The 19,315-nt window shown below is 38.2% G+C and overlaps 1 protein-coding gene across 13 annotated transcripts in view; it reads right to left on the reverse strand.

The window, feature by feature from the left end:
* The window catches only part of MMAA (metabolism of cobalamin associated A), a 29,442-nt gene extending 16,061 nt beyond the window's left edge, over positions 1 to 13,381 (reverse strand). The window contains exons 1-9 of one of the 13 annotated variants that reach the window (XR_003256994.1): positions 11,944 to 13,162; positions 10,723 to 10,845; positions 9,885 to 10,055; positions 9,499 to 9,584; positions 8,762 to 8,911; positions 6,945 to 7,032; positions 3,652 to 3,710; positions 3,009 to 3,061; positions 1,380 to 1,420 (exon numbers count right to left, since the gene is read on the reverse strand). Coding sequence is in view for 9 of the 13 variants with exons in the window: in XM_026087497.1 (XP_025943282.1) it covers positions 6,745 to 7,032; positions 8,762 to 8,911; positions 9,499 to 9,584; positions 9,885 to 10,055; positions 10,723 to 10,845; positions 11,944 to 12,364 (1,239 nt within the window). In the remaining 4 variants the exon portion in view is untranslated. The other 12 variants (XR_003256995.1, XM_026087499.1, XM_026087496.1 and 9 more) reach the window with 12 other exon arrangements.
* Between the last annotated feature and the right edge of the window lie 5,934 nt (positions 13,382 to 19,315).

Below are 19,315 nucleotides of genomic sequence, written 5' to 3' on the forward strand. Positions count from 1 at the left end.
ATGGCTGTCTTTTCTGGAACAAGGATCTGATCTCCTTTGCACAATTAGAACAATATGAATATCTTCTTCATGAATTTTATGAGACTGGGATAGTTGAACAGGAGAGTTTTTCTTTGAAGTTCAGAACAGTCAGGACAACAGAGCATAACAGACCTGTGACACATATGTTGACCTTTTAATACCCATACTGCTATTAACAGCTATTAACAAATCCTGAAGTTTTGGTAGAGGGAGAAAGTACTGCAGGTAAGAGAGAGGGAAGGAGAAAGCCTATAGCCTGTCTGACCAGGCATTATTTTCCCCATAACGCCTACAATCTTACAGATGTCTCTGATTCAAAACACTTTTGGCAGAAAAAGCATACAAATACTTAGTTATGTTTTGCTTAGAACTAGAATTAAAAGACAAGCATCTGGATGGCAGTAATTCTCAGTCTAAGCTTCTGATGTTATAGGACACATTAATTCGTGCATGTCATGATGTCATTAAAAATGCTTTGTCCAGTTATCTACTAACAATTTGCATTCTAGAAATGAAGACCAAACAAAGATGAAACATGCAACTTACTCTTTAAACAGGCTCTGACAGACTTGATCAGAGGGAAAAAAGGGAATATTGTCTTGATTTCTACCCTCACTGCAAATCCCTATTCATTTTCACAAGCATTCAATCTCCCTTCTAGCTCAGTTCCCTCCTAAGAAGTGTAAACCAGGAAATTCCTTCTACCCTAATTTCCCTTTCCTTGGTGGAATATTTTGCCTACTCCAAAATACCAGGAAAGTTTCTCTAAATAGGAATAAGCCTCAGTCTGGTGGTTGAACTCGGTTTCTCCTGCCATGAGAGCAAGGTCTCACATCACAGCTGGGGGAGCAGCTCAGATCCTTTCCCCCCATCCATGGCAGAATGCATCTTTGCACAGTTGGCTTGTCTCTAAGCTTCCCATCCTCCACCCAGCAATTTCTTCAAAGGCTTGGGAAGAGAGAGAAAGAAGACTAAAGGGCAAAGATAATAAAGGAAGCAAAGAGATGGTTTGCCATAGATGCTGCTAACAGACACTGAACAACTGTTTCGCATGACTTCAGAAGTTCATTGTCTTCTGCTGGTGAGCTCTGTCCAAGCCAAGGTTCACCAAGGTTACAGGAAAAGAAAAGGCTGTACTTTTGTTGATCAATGCTGCTAAGCAACAAGTCATAAAAACTAACACTACTCTTGTCTTCCGCTGGTTGCAATTAGAAAACTGCAAACAGGATTTTTGTGTTATAGATTTGGGACTGAGAGAAACCTTTAGCAGTGCGACATTATAATGCTACAAGCCACACAAGCAAAGAGAGTATCTTTTCACTATACGTACATTACACGTCATCAGCTACCGCAGTCAGCCAAAGTGCAGGCCAGCTCAGTGCTCAAGAATCTTTAGTCACTTTCAATAATAGAAACAAAGTAAAAATAATGTTAATTAGGGATTAGCATTGAATATTCAAATAATTAAAAGAAAGGGTACAATAAATTTTTTTCACACTACCTTACCAGTGAAAGAGATCTGAACATAAAATAAAATGAAGACATAGAAAGTAACTAACTTACAGAAGGGAAATCACATTGCCATAGTAGTTTTAAGGAGAAATACAGGAATCCCATCATCAAGTAAAACCGCAAAAAAAGAAGTGCATTCTGAAAAGTAAAGTTTTTCCTTTTTGTTACAAGTGAACAACCATTTACTCAAACTACAAGGACTTCTGAACATATTAGCTTCTTTTTCCCCACTTAGAGCATAATCCCAAACAAAATCATCTAGTTCCAAAGGACAAGTCCCTCTCAATATACAGATCCAAAAAGTTAAAAAAAGGAATTGGCGTTATCTTTGTCTAACATAATGCTTATGTTCCCATTAGAGAAAAAAATAGAAGAGTAGATATTATTCTTTCTGCTCCATAACATACCATCTCCATAGACTACCATGAATGTCAGCTCCTCTTTTCCTCGTTTGTTTGTCAACAGACTGCACGTATTTATGGCAGCAGGGAACAATATATGTTTATAATGCTTCCACTCTAAAAAAGGCATTGTAATTGCTTACAAACTTTTCCTTTTAAAATTTTTATTCTCAATCCACAAATTTTATGTTCCAATTGCGGGGGGAGGAGGGGGGATTATGTTTTAAAGAAATAGTAATGAGTAGAATCACAGAATATTTGAGCTACTTTTTAAAAGAGGAACCCTGTTAGTAGTCTGAGCACTACAGACTGTTCAAATTGTAAGTTCCAGGGACACACACCAATTTTTCTTTAAATGCATTTTATCTACCTATGTTCCATCATGCCTCACATGACATCTGTTTTAGAACAGTCCAGAAGGAATGGTTACAGAAGTATTAAGCTCTGTAAAGAACAGTTTCACATTTCAACTCATGGAAAAACCACCAATGATGTTATTTCTTGACTGTGCATCCAAGAAGGAAAAAACAGGACACTCTAAGCAAGAAAAAAATATAAAGGAAATGACTATGTTTACACATGGAGTAAGTCAATAATTCAGTCTTGCCATATTACTTTAAGAAAGCAAACTTTAGAAAGGGATCTGTTTAAGTCAAAAAAAGTTAATTTGCATTCTTTACATTAACTCAAAAAAACCCCCCTCAAAACCCACAAAAAGATAGCTAACACACACTGCAAATTTCACAAATAAAGATACAATATACATGAGGAGAACACAAAGACTGAATAGGCATGTATAACAGGAAGTAATGAATTTGCAAAAGACGAGGGCAGATCAGATATCAAGGAAAAGTTTTCAGCTACTTAAAGCAGGACATTACAACAGAACAGTAGTCAAGAAAGGGTCACTGGGTCCTGTCACTGAAAACAGAGAGATTAGATATGAAAGGAATAAGTCACACTAAGAGCATGAACTTGCTAAGAGCATTTTTTCAACCTTAAGTAACATGGCCGTAAATATACGTGGGGCTCAGAGTAAACAGTACTGAACTGCAACCCTTATACTCTACTGACCTGTTTCAGAGTCTTGGGTAAATCACTTGATCTCATCACACTTGTTTTTCCAGCTGTGAAACATCAGCAACATCTATTATACAGGGACTTGGGGAAAAATTTCATGCTTACATACAACTGCAAGACTTGGAAGAACAGAAGAGTTTGCATACTTGAAAAGTTTGTTCCATACCTCCCATATTAATTTGTCTAATAGTTTAGCATACCTCTAGCTACAAACTTAATCTTGCTATTATTTTCTCATACAGTTATATTTTCCCATCCTGTTCTACAGTAGCTGTGGTTTACAATGTTAACAGGAGAACAACTTAAATCTAGAAGCTAAGGAGTATGTCACCCTCCTACTCAACAGATTTGCTTACTACGGTTTTTCAGGAAGCCTGTTTACTTGAATGACAATGTTTTAGTGCATTTTACCCCATTTAATCCCATAGAGCTACAAATGCCATTCCCCAACTTGGGAAACACTAAATTGTTTACTAAATTCTAGCCCACCAAATGAAACTATACAGTCCTTCTGAAAACAATCCATTTTCCCAGAGGGTCAGGACATAAACAAAATTGCACAACTAATTCAGTAACAGTTGACCCCAAACCATTTCACAGCAATAGCTTACAAGCTAGAAAAGAATTTGATTCTCACATCTCAGTCTCAGTTCACGCAATACAAAACTTCACTTTTTCAATTTGGTTGGAGAATCACTGAAAAACAAAACAGGGAACCTCATTTACCATGTCATTTCTGAAGACCCAGTTTGGTATAAGGCTATTTTTGTGTATATTGAAGAGTGAGGCACAAATGAACACAGGAATAAGGCAAATCTAATTTTCATTCAATGTTCAAATAAGAGAAAAATACAGTTGAATGGAAAGTCGAACTTGCTTAAGCCACTGTATTATCCTCTCCTATGGGTTTGTTAGTAAAATAACCATATTTAAAAAGGAGCAACAAGATGAAGAAACAATGGTGACCAGCAGCTAGAGCAGATCAAAGGATCTGGGTTCAGAAAACAAACCCTGAAGTGATAAAATGTATTCTGCTAGAGCAGCCCTTATTTAAACAAAGTTACAGGTTCTATTTTACTGGCTTGATAGTTCAACTATAACAGATAGAAAAATAGTAGTCCCTGACACAGAAAAAGTAATGACAAGGGTTTGATCTAAAACATAAGCACAAATGATCTCACCTTAGAAACTGTCACCTGAAACAAATGGACTACTGAAAAGTTGAGAACCCGCCAGTGAAATGATGCTGTCTCATGAGTTCATTTTCCATCTGACTGTCATTCCTTCTGCTAGGTACCATCAAAATACAGTTGGTTTTTAGAGCTGAGAGGTTATAAGACACAGCTTTTGGTTTGGGGTATTTTCTTTCATATTTAGTAGAAACCTAAACTGTTTTTTTAAATAGAAAAGAAACTGTAAGCACTACATTTTYTCATGATGACAATTCAGCAAGGTCATAACAAAGTCCTTGTGTTTCTGCCAGCCCCTACGCTCCTTTCGCTACTTCTACAAACTGACTGCAGCAATCTCAAATTAGCAACTTAAGATGAAGAGTTTAAGAAATAGGGATAAGGGGGTTAGAGCACTGCAGCTCTGACAATTTATGCGGTAGAAACCACTCATACAAACTACTCTGCTGCAAAATTTCTTCATAGAGAAATGCCTCAGCTCCATGCCCCACAAACAACCACAATGCTCTTTGTTAGCATCTCACTGCAAATATACATGGGGATTCTTGCTTTTAATTACAAAGTATTTCTATTTTGCTTTGCATTTTGCTTTTCACTTTCTGTTTTTGCTTTGTATTTTTAGAGTGAAAATATACAGGCAATAAGACAGAAACCATCATATAATAGGAAAAGTAACCAAATCCTAGCACTGCCAGTGGAGACGACTTCTACATTGTTTAATTTGTGTCACTTTGTCAAATCAAAGGATAAAAAATCCTTGGCATTTTCAACACTCATTCATCTTTTCTGATAGTTGCTAAACTATACCTAGGCAGGAAATAAAATTCCGAAGCATAGGGATCTAAAAAGAAGACAAAATTTAACTGTGTACATAACAATGGAGATGGGAGAAGGAGGAGAAAAGAACAGCTCTGGAAAAAACTGAAGGAAAAAAGAAAGAGAATCTAAGCAATCCAATTGTTGCTGCCCTGGAATTGTCTCAAAAATTCAGACTCAGGTTGCCAGAACTCAATCACTGTATGAAACACAGACTTCTTAGGGACCCAAAGGGGTAAAATTAAGCTTAAATAAAAAGACACTAGTCCATCCCATTCAGTGTGTGTCAAGAAAATAAAAAATGTATCAAAAAAATTATCACTTTCTATGCTTTTTTAAAATTCAACTTACATAGTAACAGTAGGCTCAAAAAAAGTCCTATTTTACTGCTTTTTTGCCAAGTCTCCAAAATCAGCATTTTTCCACTTTATTCTTTATATTTAGTTAATATCAAATGAACCCTGCTTTCCAGATCATGGATTAGGAAAATGTCTCCAAATTTGTTCTCAAGGGAAGTCCAAAAATGTACTTTTGATCCTGAGTAGTCACATCTTCTATAGGGGACAAAAAAACCCACAGCCCTGGGTATTTTGTTTAAACCTGAAAGATTTACTGCAGTCGAATTAAAAAACCTCAAACCATCATTGCTAGAGATCAATTATTCTAGTATAAAGGCATTTGCTATTAAAACATGGTGGATGACAGGTTCCACATGAAGTCTACATTTAAAACGTAATCTAATTAAACTTTGCTTTTGTATTAAAATGTCCATTTAGAAAGTAGAATCGTAAAAAAAAAATTTCCCTTCTCGTAGAATATAACAAAAAACTATACCTTCTAAACAGGGCTCTATTAACACTTTATTCTATTTATATGCACGCTATTTATTTAAAACTAAGACTGTGGTCAGGGTGCTTCCACAGAGTCTGACATTCTTGCTGTCACTCAAGGTGATGAAGGAAAAGGCAATACATACTGGCAACAGCTGATGCTGTAATAGAGTGGAAACCTGTAGTGTCAACAGACTCTAAGATGGCCCCATCATTAGCATGAAAATCTGCAACACCCATCTTTTCTCTCCCACCCATCCAAAGACAGTCACATTATATCACAAACACATTTTTGGCCATTAGGGAAAAAAAAAAGTTTTGCTATATTGAATATACAATCTTGATCACTCTGCAAAATTTAACAGCAGTATTAACAGTGCTTCCTGAGATAACAGGATGCAGGGTTTTTTATGCATGTAGAGCAGAAACAGATACACCCTTTTTTTCCTGATAAGCAGAACAAGGCAAGTGCTGGCTTCTATTTGCAATAAAGACATACCATTTATAACTCTACAGTATGGTCACTTAAAAAAAAAAAAAAAAAAAAGTCCCCCTCAGATGTGTGTAAAAAAACAAAAACAAAAAGCCCACCAACAAATCTATGCTGTGTACAAACAGAAGATTTAGAAATGTACTTCTGTCCAAATACAATCTGTAGTATTTTTTGAAAAGCAGTGTTTCCATTCATATATAGGTTTGTCATGCTCTTCTCATACACAGAATCCTACAGTGTAATTTTTTCCCAAGTCAGTTTCTTTATATTCATAGAGTATTGGGTGGATATTTTATTAGTGTCTGTTGTAGTAAAACATTTGAATCCACACATAGAAAAACTGGATTTAATGTTCAAATTTACATAAAGCACTTAACAAGAACACCATAGAATATATATGCTTAGAGACCATCTTTGAATGCTTTCAGTAGTAGGTCGGCTGCCAGCCCAGGAGAAAAGACACCACTAAGAACTTTTTCTTCTAAAAGTGGAATTTTATCCTTGACTGCCAAGTGACTCCGGAAATGTTCCAACATATTTTCTTGGATGAGATTCCACATCCACACTTTCTGCTGTTTCCGTCGTTTGGCAATCAACTCACCACTCATGAGCACGAGGTCACGAAATTCCGTCATTTTATCCCACATATCTGAGATGCCTTCTCCAGTTTTGGCAGAGATACGCATTACCTGTTGGATTCAGAAGAATTTTTAAAGGAATGTAATTACTGGGCTTGAGGGTTCAATCACTGCATCAGTTAGATTTCATGGAAATTAGGACATGTGGAAGGCAAACTTGCTTCAATACACTCATCTAATGAAGCTCTAAGCAGTTTAATGCTGTTCACTCTTTTTCAAAAAAATCTGAAAAATTAGATTCTACCAACTGTAAACAGCCCCTCAGATCCCAYGGTGTTTGGGATAAATGGGGCTTGTCCAACTGTTTGCTTAACAACTGAGAATCATTTTAAATGAGCCCTTTAGATAAAAAGTACAGTGTTGCTAACTTACTTAAATGCAGGGTTAATTAAATATTCTGGTAGATATACACCGATAGCTACTCTTTTGCAGTTTAAATATTCCAGAAAGGAGGTATTTCTACTTCTTTTTGCATTTGCTTTCCAGACTACAAATTCATTTTGCCAGAATATTCCAGGCATCCAACACGACCTTTTAAATGAAATTGGTAAAATATATATATATTATATATACATATACAATCTAATAAATACAGCTCCTTGACACTAATATTTTCTTTAATTGTCAGGCACTGTCATCCCTGAGACAGATTTCTGATAACCTACTTAAATCACTAATACCAAGCAGTTCTGGGTCACATTTATCAAGTTGAACAAATAGATATCTAGGTGCATCAGTTCCTGTTAAACAGTGACGAACTAAACATAAACCAATGAAAAGCAAAAAACCCATGTACCACCTATACGAATATGTTAAAAATAATATGTTCCAGCAACAAAAGGAATCAAAAGTCAAAGAAAAACAGAATTTCGGTGGAGATGTATTTGTTTACATAACCAATAAGAGATGAAAACCTACAGGGTTAAATATCTTGCCTGAAATGAGAGTGATTTCAGTATTAGCAGCTCTCTCTCCTGCATTAACTCTTCAGTCATTGATTTTCAAATTACTATGACTAAGACACTCGTCAGATCTAGAAACAGAAATTACAAAATAATGGCTGAGCCTCAGGCAGCCCAGCTGATTTAAACTGAATTCAGCAGTCCATTTCAACCAGTGCACAGCAACCTCCTTTATATATACATATATATAAATAGTGAATGCATGTGTATGTTTGTGTAAATATATATACGTGCATAAAATTAGTACTGAATCTGTTCCTTAATAATTTACTATACCTTTTAGTAAATGGAATACTGCATTAGTACCAATAGCCCTCAAGATGGGAATCCCAAAAGGGTAGACATTGCATACACAAGTAGGTGAAGTTCTTGCCTGCAAGAACATCTTTTCTTATGTGAGAAATTAAAAAGAAAGCAAAGGAATAAAGGAAACAAGTGAAAAAACATCGATAATACCACACTTTTAAGAGTTAGACTCGGGGAGAAATAGCTTATCAAACTTTTTAAGATATGCATAATTTACAGAAAGAAAGGCAAGTTAGTACCACTACTCATGTTAGTAACAGCTCTGCCAGTGCTGAGATTGTACCTCAGGACAGAAGTTGTGGGCTTTGCACAGTGTTTTCACGTGACACACACTGAGACTAGAGGTGAAATGGAAACAGCAGCAATTTCTAGCACAGTATAAAATAAGCAAAACAACTGATTTTTTTTTTTTTTTTAAACAAAACAGCCTAGAGAGACTAATGCAGATAGATGAGACAACAACAATCCTGACTTGTTCAGCACTTCTTCTTAAAAAAGAAAAGTATACAAACCTTTGGTCTCCAAACCTTTGATCGCTTGCGAAGTAGCTTCATAGCACTAACATATTCAGCTTGTATTCTCCGTGCAGGCACAACTAAATCACCATCAGCTTTATTTATAGCAACTAGATCTGCCATCTCAATTATACCTCGTTTGATACCCTAAATGGAAAATAGAGATAAATCATGAATACCCAGAATGACTGCGACACACTGATTTATCACAGAAAGCAGGCCAGAAAAGCCTCATTAGTTTTTGGTGGCATCTGCTGAGTGTGAGTGTGAGCGAGTGAGTGAGAGTGTGTGAGTGTGAGCGAGTGATGCAAGAGTAGTACCAGTGGCCTCCTTCATCAATAGTTATTACTCTACTTTGACACAGGGACATTGAATGTGAATATTGCAGTTTACATGAGAACCTATTTTACGTATAGAGATTTAAGTGAAACATGACCAAGTTTGCAAAACTGACAAGATTTTTTTTTTCCAGAAATCAAAGGAAAAAAGGCATAACTAGCACATAAAGCCAGAGAGAATCAAAACCTTACATCCTAATATTTCCAAAATCTGGAAAAATTCAGATCCCAACTGTGTAATAAATTGATAAGGCTCTGAAAAGATTTCAATGGTAGCACAGCAATTTATAAAATGTTACTGATACAGATTTACCACACAGACAGATAYTACATCTTCAATTTAAATTGTTCTTTTTGGTCCTAGCTAGTATTTTAATAACAGAAACTAAAAAGTACCTGTAATTCATCTCCACCTGCAGGTGGTAGCAGCAATATAAACATATCAACCATATCAGCCACAGCAAATTCTGACTGTCCCACACCTGAAAAATTAAATTAATAATTCATGGCAGACTTTCATGTTAATGACATTTGTTATGAGACATCCCAGTATAGCACCACGTTTCTGAGGTGAACAAAAGCCATTAACATAAACAAAGACAACATGAAACACAGTATATTTACAAGCTGTACAGGACTAAAAAATAGGTATCAACCAAAGACCACATACAAAAGAAACAAAGCAAAAACAAAGATGAAAGAAGATAGAAAGTATGTAATTGGTGGCATGCCTTACGTAGGTATCARAGCAGGACAATTAGAAGAAAACCCTAAACACCTACCTACAGTTTCCACAAGAACAACATCATAGCCTCCTCCTTCACACAGCAGGATAGCTTCATTTGTGGTCCTTGTCACACCTCCTAATGTCCCTCTGGTTGGAGATGGTCTGATGTATGCATTCATGTCTCTTGACAACTCAGTCATCCGTGTTTTATCACCCAACAAAGAACCTTAAACATTTAATATTAAGTTATTTCAAAAGGGCAAATCAGCCAGATTTCTCTTTCAATAAGTGTGAGAAAAGTTAGATCTCTTGGAAGAAAAAGGTCAAATAAAAACATCCCAATAACAGTTGCCAAAGACTTTGTTTAGGACTAGCAAGTTACTGGCTGGAAGTGAGAGTGACAGACGTTAGCCACACAACTTTGAACAACGTCAAACTGAAAAAATCCATGGCCTGTGCCACTAAATCCAAGCTGATATACGTGTTTGGATTGCAGCGTCCTCTAAATAGAATTAAATTAGCATGTGCTTCCTGCCTTATTACCGTTGAAATTTGTGCAGAAATGAATGCTCTTCCGCTCCTTAACACACAGACAAAGAAATTTATTTATCTTGAGAGAGAAAGTAGTGGCTATCTAAAGTTTCAGCCAAAAAGGACCAGAGTAAAACAACATGCAAACTTTGGAAATAAATAAACCTAACAAAATTTAGACATAGAACCTTAATTCCTAATTTCACATCACATGAGAAAAAAGGGAAGAGTAGTACAACATTCATTTTTATCATTTTGCTTTTACAGGCCCCAAATTTTTCTTCCACTACTTGCTCCCAAAGAGAAACTCCTATAGTTGACAAGGTATTAGCAGTCTGACTCAAAYTTTGAGTCATACTCACCACCACTTGTACTAGAGGAAGGGTCTACAGCCAACACTGACACTTTGTGTCCTCTTTCTGTAAGCATTTTCCCAAAGCATTCTATAAAAGTTGATTTCCCAGCACCGGGAGGACCAGACAACCCTGAATAAACACATTAGGAAAATGGGAAGAAACATCTTGTTAGTCAAATAAATAATACATCACACGAACACAGTCAACATTAAGAAGTTGACAACAATCCGTACTTCATACTTTGGCAAATAAAAGGGCATACCAGAACTGATACCTTCAACTGAGCAGTTGTATTTGACTTGAAATACAGTACATTGGTTCACCCAAGACAGTGGTGCTCGCTTCACCACCACTCATCCCATCCATTCCAACATACATTTTGTTTACCCAATTTTATTCCCTCCTCTCAAAAGAAATTAATCTATAATGGCTTATACTTAAAAACTTTTAAAGTGTAGTATCTCAAACCTGTATTTTTCAGATTTACTGTTTGTACAAGACACGCTTTAAAAGCAAAAACTTTTACCTTGAAGAGCTGTTATTTCAAAAGTCAGGCAATTTACATATGATTCAAAGCATCCAAACTAAGATTAGCCTGTTGACCTGCACCAAATAGTTCTCATTTCCATACCTATGTTTTCTTCTTGCTACCTTTATACATGCATATGAAGGATAGCAGTTGGGCATGACATGCCTTCATAGTCCATCTCTTTGCCAGTGAAAAATATTTTATGATTTCCAAGAGAACCAGGTTCAACTCTCCTCAGCTGAATAGCAGGCTGCTTTAAAGTAAGGTCACAAAACAGGAAGGTACATATTTTTCCTTTTGTGGATTGATGAAGGGATTCAGGAAGCACTCAGAAAAACACATACTTCACAAAAAGAACGGTCTGCTTGGTTACATCCTTCCCTATCTGAGGGCAGGTAATAGGTTGGAACAATCATGCAAATAGCCAAACGTTTCAGCTCGTAACAGTTACACAAAAAAACAAAAAACTCCCAAAACACTCAACAAGCAACAATTATTTTTAAGAGTTTTTCAAGAGCATTTTCCAGCTCAAGACATCATTCTACTGGACAACAGAAGTGACCTGGATTTGCTACAAACCACAAGAAATCAGTGATGCAAGACTACAGACCATAATGCTTAAAGAGCAATAGTGATAATGAGAAGTGATCATTATAATTACATCAAAGTAACTACTGGACAGACATAAAAGGACTGACCCACTCTAAAGGCAAGTGGCTTTCCTTGATTTAATTTTTCTTGTTCCCTGTGGTAGGATAATACCTTCTGAAGAAGCACCTGGGCTACTTTCTTTTTCCTGTGGTGAGTTGATTCTACAAGGGTAATGGCTTCTGCTAAACAGGCTCGATGACCTTGTATTAGTCCACTGTATATTTTGTCCACAAATCCTTGCTCTCTGTCAGAAAGTCCCTCTATTGGCTGGTCAACGGTAGCTTGATGACACAGCTCTCTCCTCAAGCCCTTTAACGAAAACATCCATTTTGTACAGYACAGGTGCACTGGCCTAAGAGATCCAGTGCACAGAAAATGTGATCTGGAACTGAAGTGAAAGCTCTTGAAGCAAGCGCTGCTAGAAAAATAACAGTGAGGGAATCTCAGCAGTAAAGAGGGGATCTTCATTTTGTTTGGAATTAAAAGTAGCAGAGGTTATCAGTTCACTTCTGTTTGCAGACACCCTAAGCAGAAATAAAAAGACGTTACCTCACCCAAATTACTCAAAACACTTGTAAGCATTCAAGGGAAAAACATGTACAGAGACAATCATTGTTTTTTTTCATCCATACCTACTGTTTTAAACACAAAATATGGTTCTCTCTTTCCATGGAAAAAACAGAAGAGAAAGAAGCTAGAGAATTTTCAATAGCATAGCATCATTTTGCTATCGTAGTTAAGAACTAAAGCTATTATTTTTAAGAGTACAAACAGATAAATAAAAAGTACTTTCACATGAGACAGCCACCAAGAGCATACATACTACCCTAACGTCTGGGGACAAACAAAACAAACCAAYCCTTGTGTTCACTGAATTTGCCCTGTATTCTTCTACTTTTATGTCTGCAGGGATTTTTTTAATTTTTATTCAGGAATCGTTATTCTTTTATACCTCACTTCCAGGAAAAAAAGCAGTCAGGACACACGAACATTTATAAACAAACTCAGCGAGGTGAGACCTACGGGAGGACAGGCGGCACCACCACGCTCCCTGGGCTTGCTTTGACCGACCTCAGCACCAGCTAAAAGGCCAAGACCAATTCAAGCTTCACGTACACAAATACCCTCATCGATAGAGCTTTCCTGCGACTAAAAACGGGAGGGAGTTTCCTCACAAAGGCAGCAGTTACAGCCGCTTTAGGGTACAGGAGAGGCCCCAAATTTTAAATACTATTTTCTCCCCGGCCCCGCCCCCCGCGACGCAACGGCCCCGGGGGGCGCGCGCCGTCCAGCCAATCAGCGGGCGGGGAGGGGGCCCGGGCCGCGCCCCGCCCCTCGGCCCCGGGCGCTGCGGGGGGTCTCCCGCGCGCCAGCACCGCGGGAGCGCGCCGCGCCCCCCCATCGCCCCGGCAGCCCGCGCCTCCCATTGCCATGGGGACGGGCCCGCTCCCCGGGTGCCCCATCACCTACCGCGTCCTGCCCCGCCTCCCCCGCCCTGCCCCGCCGCAGGGAAGTGACGCCACGCGCCGAGCCGGAACCCGTAGGGCAGCGCCCCTCCTCCCCCCCGACGCGGGCCTCCCCTCTGTGCCGGGCGCCCCAGCGACGGGCTTGCGCAGGCGCCACCGGGGGCGCTGCAGGCCGCCGTGGCTGGGGCGGGGGGAGACCGGAGCGCGCCAGGCTGTTACGACCGCTACGTGGCGTCGCGGTCGCTGCCCGCCCTGCCTGTAACGGAAAGCGTTGCCGTTGCAGCCGGTAGCCCGCAGGCTCAGAGCGGAAAAGGCTCCACCAGTGCTCCCTAAGCAGGCGCTTCCTCATCAGAGGTGACAGAAATGCTTTCCTGGTCCCCAAAATTGATCCTAATCTCTGAGCAGCTTGGTGATAAGATCCCAGAAGCCAAGTCATGAACCTGGTCAGAGCAGAAATAAACTCTCTAATGCAAGGTTAAAGAAATACAATATCCACAGTGGCAACCAAATCTCGTCAAGTTCTCCCCTTGAAAAGCCCAAGTTTAATGTCTGTTCCTTTCATGAGTATACCAACTTGGATCTTGAAAGAATAGTTTCTTTGCCCTGGCCCTAGCTGGAAGGCTGTTGCAAAACTCCACTTCTCTTCTGGTATGAAACCTTAAAAGTTCCAGACTAAATTTATGCATGATCTTTTAATATTCACTGATTTTGTGCAAGACTCCAGTTAAATATCAGGGAGGGAGAAAAAAAAAATGCTTAAACACCCAAAGGCATTTTTTAAATCAAGTTCCTTTTCAGTCTTCATTTTGCCAAGTTAAACAAGCCTAACTTTTTTTTATTTCTCTAGTCATCTCACCAACCCCTCTTTGCACCTGTTCTACTTAAAATACATAGCATATTTTGTGCATGTATTTAAAAATACATGTATCTGAGCTCTTACCAGTGCCTTACAACGATACTAACACTTTTGAGGATTCCATTAGACTTGTTTAATTAATCTTACATATCAGATTGGCAATGCAACTGATGAACCATACAGAATAGCAGAAGCTGTTTTCTTGACTGCTGAATACATACTTTGATACCATGCCTATGACTCTGGCCCATGAGATTATCATATAGAAAGAGCTGAATAATCCACACTTCTCTTCAGAGCTGACAAGACTTACAGTTTTGTGTCCCCATCACTATGTGAGGAAACCATAGAAGAGACGAGAATTCCCATTTCAAAATAGCCTTGTGTAGTCTCTTTAGTCAGAAACTATCATCTCTTCCTTAAACAAGTTTCCTAAGGGTCTCTATTTCAAGTGCAATGCTTAAATCTAGAGAGCCCATCTCTACTATTATTTTAAAAACAACAACAACGAAGTCATTCTGCTATGCTTTCATCACAGATCACTCATCCTGCATTTTATTCCACTTTGTGTGCTTTCATCTTGAATAATTTTATTGTTGACCTTATTGCAAGGACTAGGTGAACAGGGATGCAAAATTGTAGGTCCTGCCAGGTCTGAAGGGGAAAGTGGATTGTTCAGTTCTTTCTGTATGATAATCTTGTGGGCCAGGATCATAGGAATAATATTAAAGCATGCATTCAGCAGTTAAGAGCACAGCTTCTGCTATTCAATGTGGTGCACCAGTTGTACTGCCAATTTGATATGACCATGAACAAGTGCATCCATGTTTTAGAGTACTCTTCCTACAGGAACTGCCCAAGACCTTGCGCATTGCTGAGGTTAAACTAAGAAATCCTAGTTGTTCAGAAAGTCCCCTCTTTTTCCCCTTCCCCTCAACTCCATTCTTACACAGAGTAAGTTTACTTTTCTCCAGTCAAATGCTATAATCCCTGCATGTCAGTTTGACGAAAACACTTGCTACTGCACTGTCAATTATATACACCCATTTTTGCAACATTCTGGAATAGAGATTTTGCAGGTTCCCTACAACTGTGTTTTTCTAGCATCTCTGATTTTGTATTACTCTATTCAAAACAGGCAACATGTTCCTTCAAGCTTGGACCATATCTAGATTCTCCTTAATCTACATTCCTTGTTGTGTATACACTATATTCATTTCTCCCCTATTGTCTTTTTATGTATGTGATCAAAACTCGTATTTCCTGGTCTTTATTAGGCACAACCCAATGATTTTTAGCCATTCTCACTATTTTTTTCTTTCTTTTTTTTTTTTCCCTTTTCTTTCTGACCTTCAACATATGGAGTTCTTCTGGCTAATGTACTCCTTTTTCCAGTCACTATTAATTCACTTAATGTTGCAGATGAGGTATTCAGGATGTATTTCAGTAGCCCTCCACACCACTTTAGCCTCATGCTTGCTTCTCTTTCCTCTTTTTTTTGGTATTCACATTTAAGTCATCATGTTTTTCTATTCTCTCTGCTTATTTTCTCCAGTAGTGTCAGAAAAATAAAAATACTCATCTATAATATGCTATAGTTATTCCACCACAGTCTGAACTTGTCCAGGATTTAAGGAAAACTCATTTAAACTCAACCTCCTTGCTGCAAATCCACCCCAAATGTTACAGAAAAGTGTACCACTGGTTACTCATAAGTGGTAGTCTCCCTTCAGAGCCAAAACTAAATCAAACATCTTATAAAGTGTTATAAAAGTGTGCCATAGGGTAAGGGTATGGGGAGGCACAAATCTTTGGACAAAGTGTGTAACTGAATCCTGATCATTATAAAATAATAGAAAAAGAGCCTACTGTAACTCCTCACAACAGAAACAGTATTACCATTAGCATCTTTGCCAGATTCCACCATGCAAATTTACATTCCGTCTAACTAGCTTCCCCTTGCAGTTTTAGTTGGCTATATGAGCTCTTACTTTCTCTGGCAGCATTTTGATTTCCACTGAGGATTTTCACCTCCTCTTCAAGAAGTCCTGAAGTGATCTGCGTACACATTATTATCACTATAATATTTATTTTGTTCAGAGACGTATCAATGAGCAATGTGCTGTAAGGGCAAGTATGAAACTAAAAATCTCAAGCTCAAAATGTCTGTGACCTCAATGGAAATATTAAGAGGAGGTTACAACAGAGAGCACAAATAATTGGTAAAATTAAATGAACAGCTTCAGCTTGAAACTCATCACCCTTTTTTCCTGAAAAAATATAGATGTCCTTTTACTATAGCTTGGAACTATCTGTTGGTCCCTCCCTCTGTATATTAAAAAGGTCTGGCATGGCTACAGTAACTACTGGTTATGGTTACAGAATTATAAAATTCATATCACTTACATTTACATCACTTACATGATCATTTCTTAGAGATTAGAGGTTTTATTTCATCACTTTATTCTCCCCCTGCTGCCCTCTTCACCTGTGAGGATGGGAAGGGTATATAAGAAGGCTCTGTGCTAGGCTCCCAAATTCCTTCCTCTCCTGTGCAATACTTCTAAACAAACTTCTCATTCAGGAATGCAAACTTAGTGACAATTCCTATGCTAACTAGTCATATTGCACTTGCGGTGTAGCATTTGGACTTCTTCATTCTCATTCTCTCTCTCTCATTCTCTCTCTGTTTCCAACATTTCTCCATTCTGCCTCTAGTAGTCTGTTTACTGGCAAATGCATATTTTTGGCTAGTATAACTGCCAAAAACTAGTGGCAGTAGTAGTGGGACTAGTGGTTTTATTGCTATTGTAAGCAGTTCAAGAAAAAAAAAATCCTTAAGCAACATTAGAAGTTTTGGCTGACACAACATAGATCCAAGCTCAGTATCCAGACTATCTAGGTACATCTTGTGAACACCGTATGCCTATCTCCCAGCTCCTAGGAACCAGCGTCACAGCACTTCCCCTTTTGTGTCTATCCATTGCCTCCCAATGCACAGGAGAAATGAGAATCTCTTCAATTGCAACCTACAACAGCTGACCAGAGCAATAAATAAGTATCAGTTTGTGGTGCAGGTTAAATCCTACCTGAATATCAGGTTTAGCCAAGTTACAGAGTACTACAATCCCTGCTACAGTACAAACTGAAACTGCAGTGGCGATTGAACGACCACCTCTTCTTTATTTCAAGGGACAACCCTCAATTCATTTCACTTGTCACAGAAGCATGGAGAAGACTGAAGCGATCTAACCTTCTCAGAGAAGCACTGAGCAATGTAACTGATAATGAAAGCCTTATTTTCAGTAAAGAACACTAGCCTTCTAATAAGGACAGTTTTTAGCACTTTAAACAAAAAATTCCTTCTGCATCATCTTAAAGATTAATTGGACAACTGAAATAAAAACAATAGAAAGTATACTCACATCTGAAAGCTTGCCTGTTTAAACATCTCATGAACTCAGGCCTCAGGTTTTGCATTCATGACTCAGGCAAGGAAACAGCATAATGAAGAAAATCTCTCCAAAGATTCAGTAACAGCCATATAAACGTTTGCTATGTAGAGGCATTCGGATGTTTTACTGTAAAGGCCTAGACATAGTGGCAAGTCAGCTCCTCCAGCTAGGTCTGGAGACAAAAGTCTTAACAAAGCTTTCCAGATTCAGCAACCTACAAACAGAGGACGACTCCAACACTTCAGCAGATTCACTGTATCCATGCTGGCGAGGAGCTGTAAGGTTGTCCGGGCTGCTAGAGTTGCCTGGTGAACCTGGAAAAAAATTTGCTTTCTGAACATTGGCTGAGACCTACAAGAGAGTATCTGAGGAAAGAAGAGAGAAAAACTCATCTTAAACAACTATGGTTTATATTTGTGTAGCATTTTCATAAACAAGGGTGCTGATGTTTCTTTACAAAACTTTATAGAAGTGACTTCAACATGTACTTTTCAGTATCAACTGAGATATCATTGCACAGTAGTAGGAAACAGTACTGACAATTACTGGAAAATTTTCCACCATTTATGTAGAAGTTTTTCAATTGTTTGTAATGAACTGCCTGATGTAAAGTGACATACAAATGGAACCAATTAAAAAAAATTTTGATCTTCTAAAAGCAAGTATATTTTCCACAAATGTTCACATTTTAGTAAAATAAAAATAACATGACTATACAGGGCAAAAGAAAAAAAAAATCATTCATATAGACTACTGGTTGTGAAAGCAAATTAAATAATGTTCTCCAAGACTGAATCGTTGTTAAAATTGTAAGCCTGGGAGGGCAAGATCTTCACTTCCAGTAAAATATTAATTTATCTTTCAATTAGGAAAGTGCTTAAAAACTTGGCTTAACGGGTATGTTTTTCCCCCATGACCACYGCTGACTCAAACTATCGAAATATTTCTTACATAGTTCATTATTGCAGAGCTGAAAAGGAAACCATCAATTGCCTCCTCGATTATTTTCGAAACAGCAATGAAACCATAGCAAGTGTATTGGTAAACATAAAAAGTACAGTACAACCTGACAATTTTAACTTTGACAACTTATCCTCATTCCCAGCTACTTTTTGTCTAAGGAAAGGATTGGTTACGATTTCTAAGTTCCTTAGGAGCTGACAGAGGCAAAGGTATGACTCTTTCAAGTGACTAAATACCATCTCCCTTCCCTGCCAGGTGTACTAAAAATCTATTAGACTGCTATGAAACTAGCACAATCTTATACACCAAGAAGTTAATACCTTAGGTCACAAACTGCAGAGTAGATTGGGCAAAGAATTAATGATGAATTACTTCAAATGTGTAACTCAGTTTACAGTTGTAGATAATTTGAACATTAGGAATAAAGATGCAATCTTTAATCTATTAAAGTGGCTTCCCCTGCATCTCCAACAGCATCGATGCACAGAGGTCTTTGTTTCAACACCCCTCTGCTGAAGAGTTCACAAGCAGGTGAAAAAGACAATTGGTGGAAATGAGACAGTGGTTACAAGTGTCCATAGGAACGTAACAATTGCAACAAAACATATCAAGAAACATTTTCAGGTGCAGGATGACATTTAAGGTCAAGCTGGAGAGGAAGACCAAGCCCATGATAAAT

This window comes from Apteryx rowi, unplaced genomic scaffold (genome assembly GCF_003343035.1).
Source record: "Apteryx rowi isolate R43461 unplaced genomic scaffold, aptRow1 scaffold_72, whole genome shotgun sequence".
In the NCBI taxonomy this organism is placed as follows: Eukaryota; Metazoa; Chordata; class Aves; order Apterygiformes; family Apterygidae; genus Apteryx; species Apteryx rowi.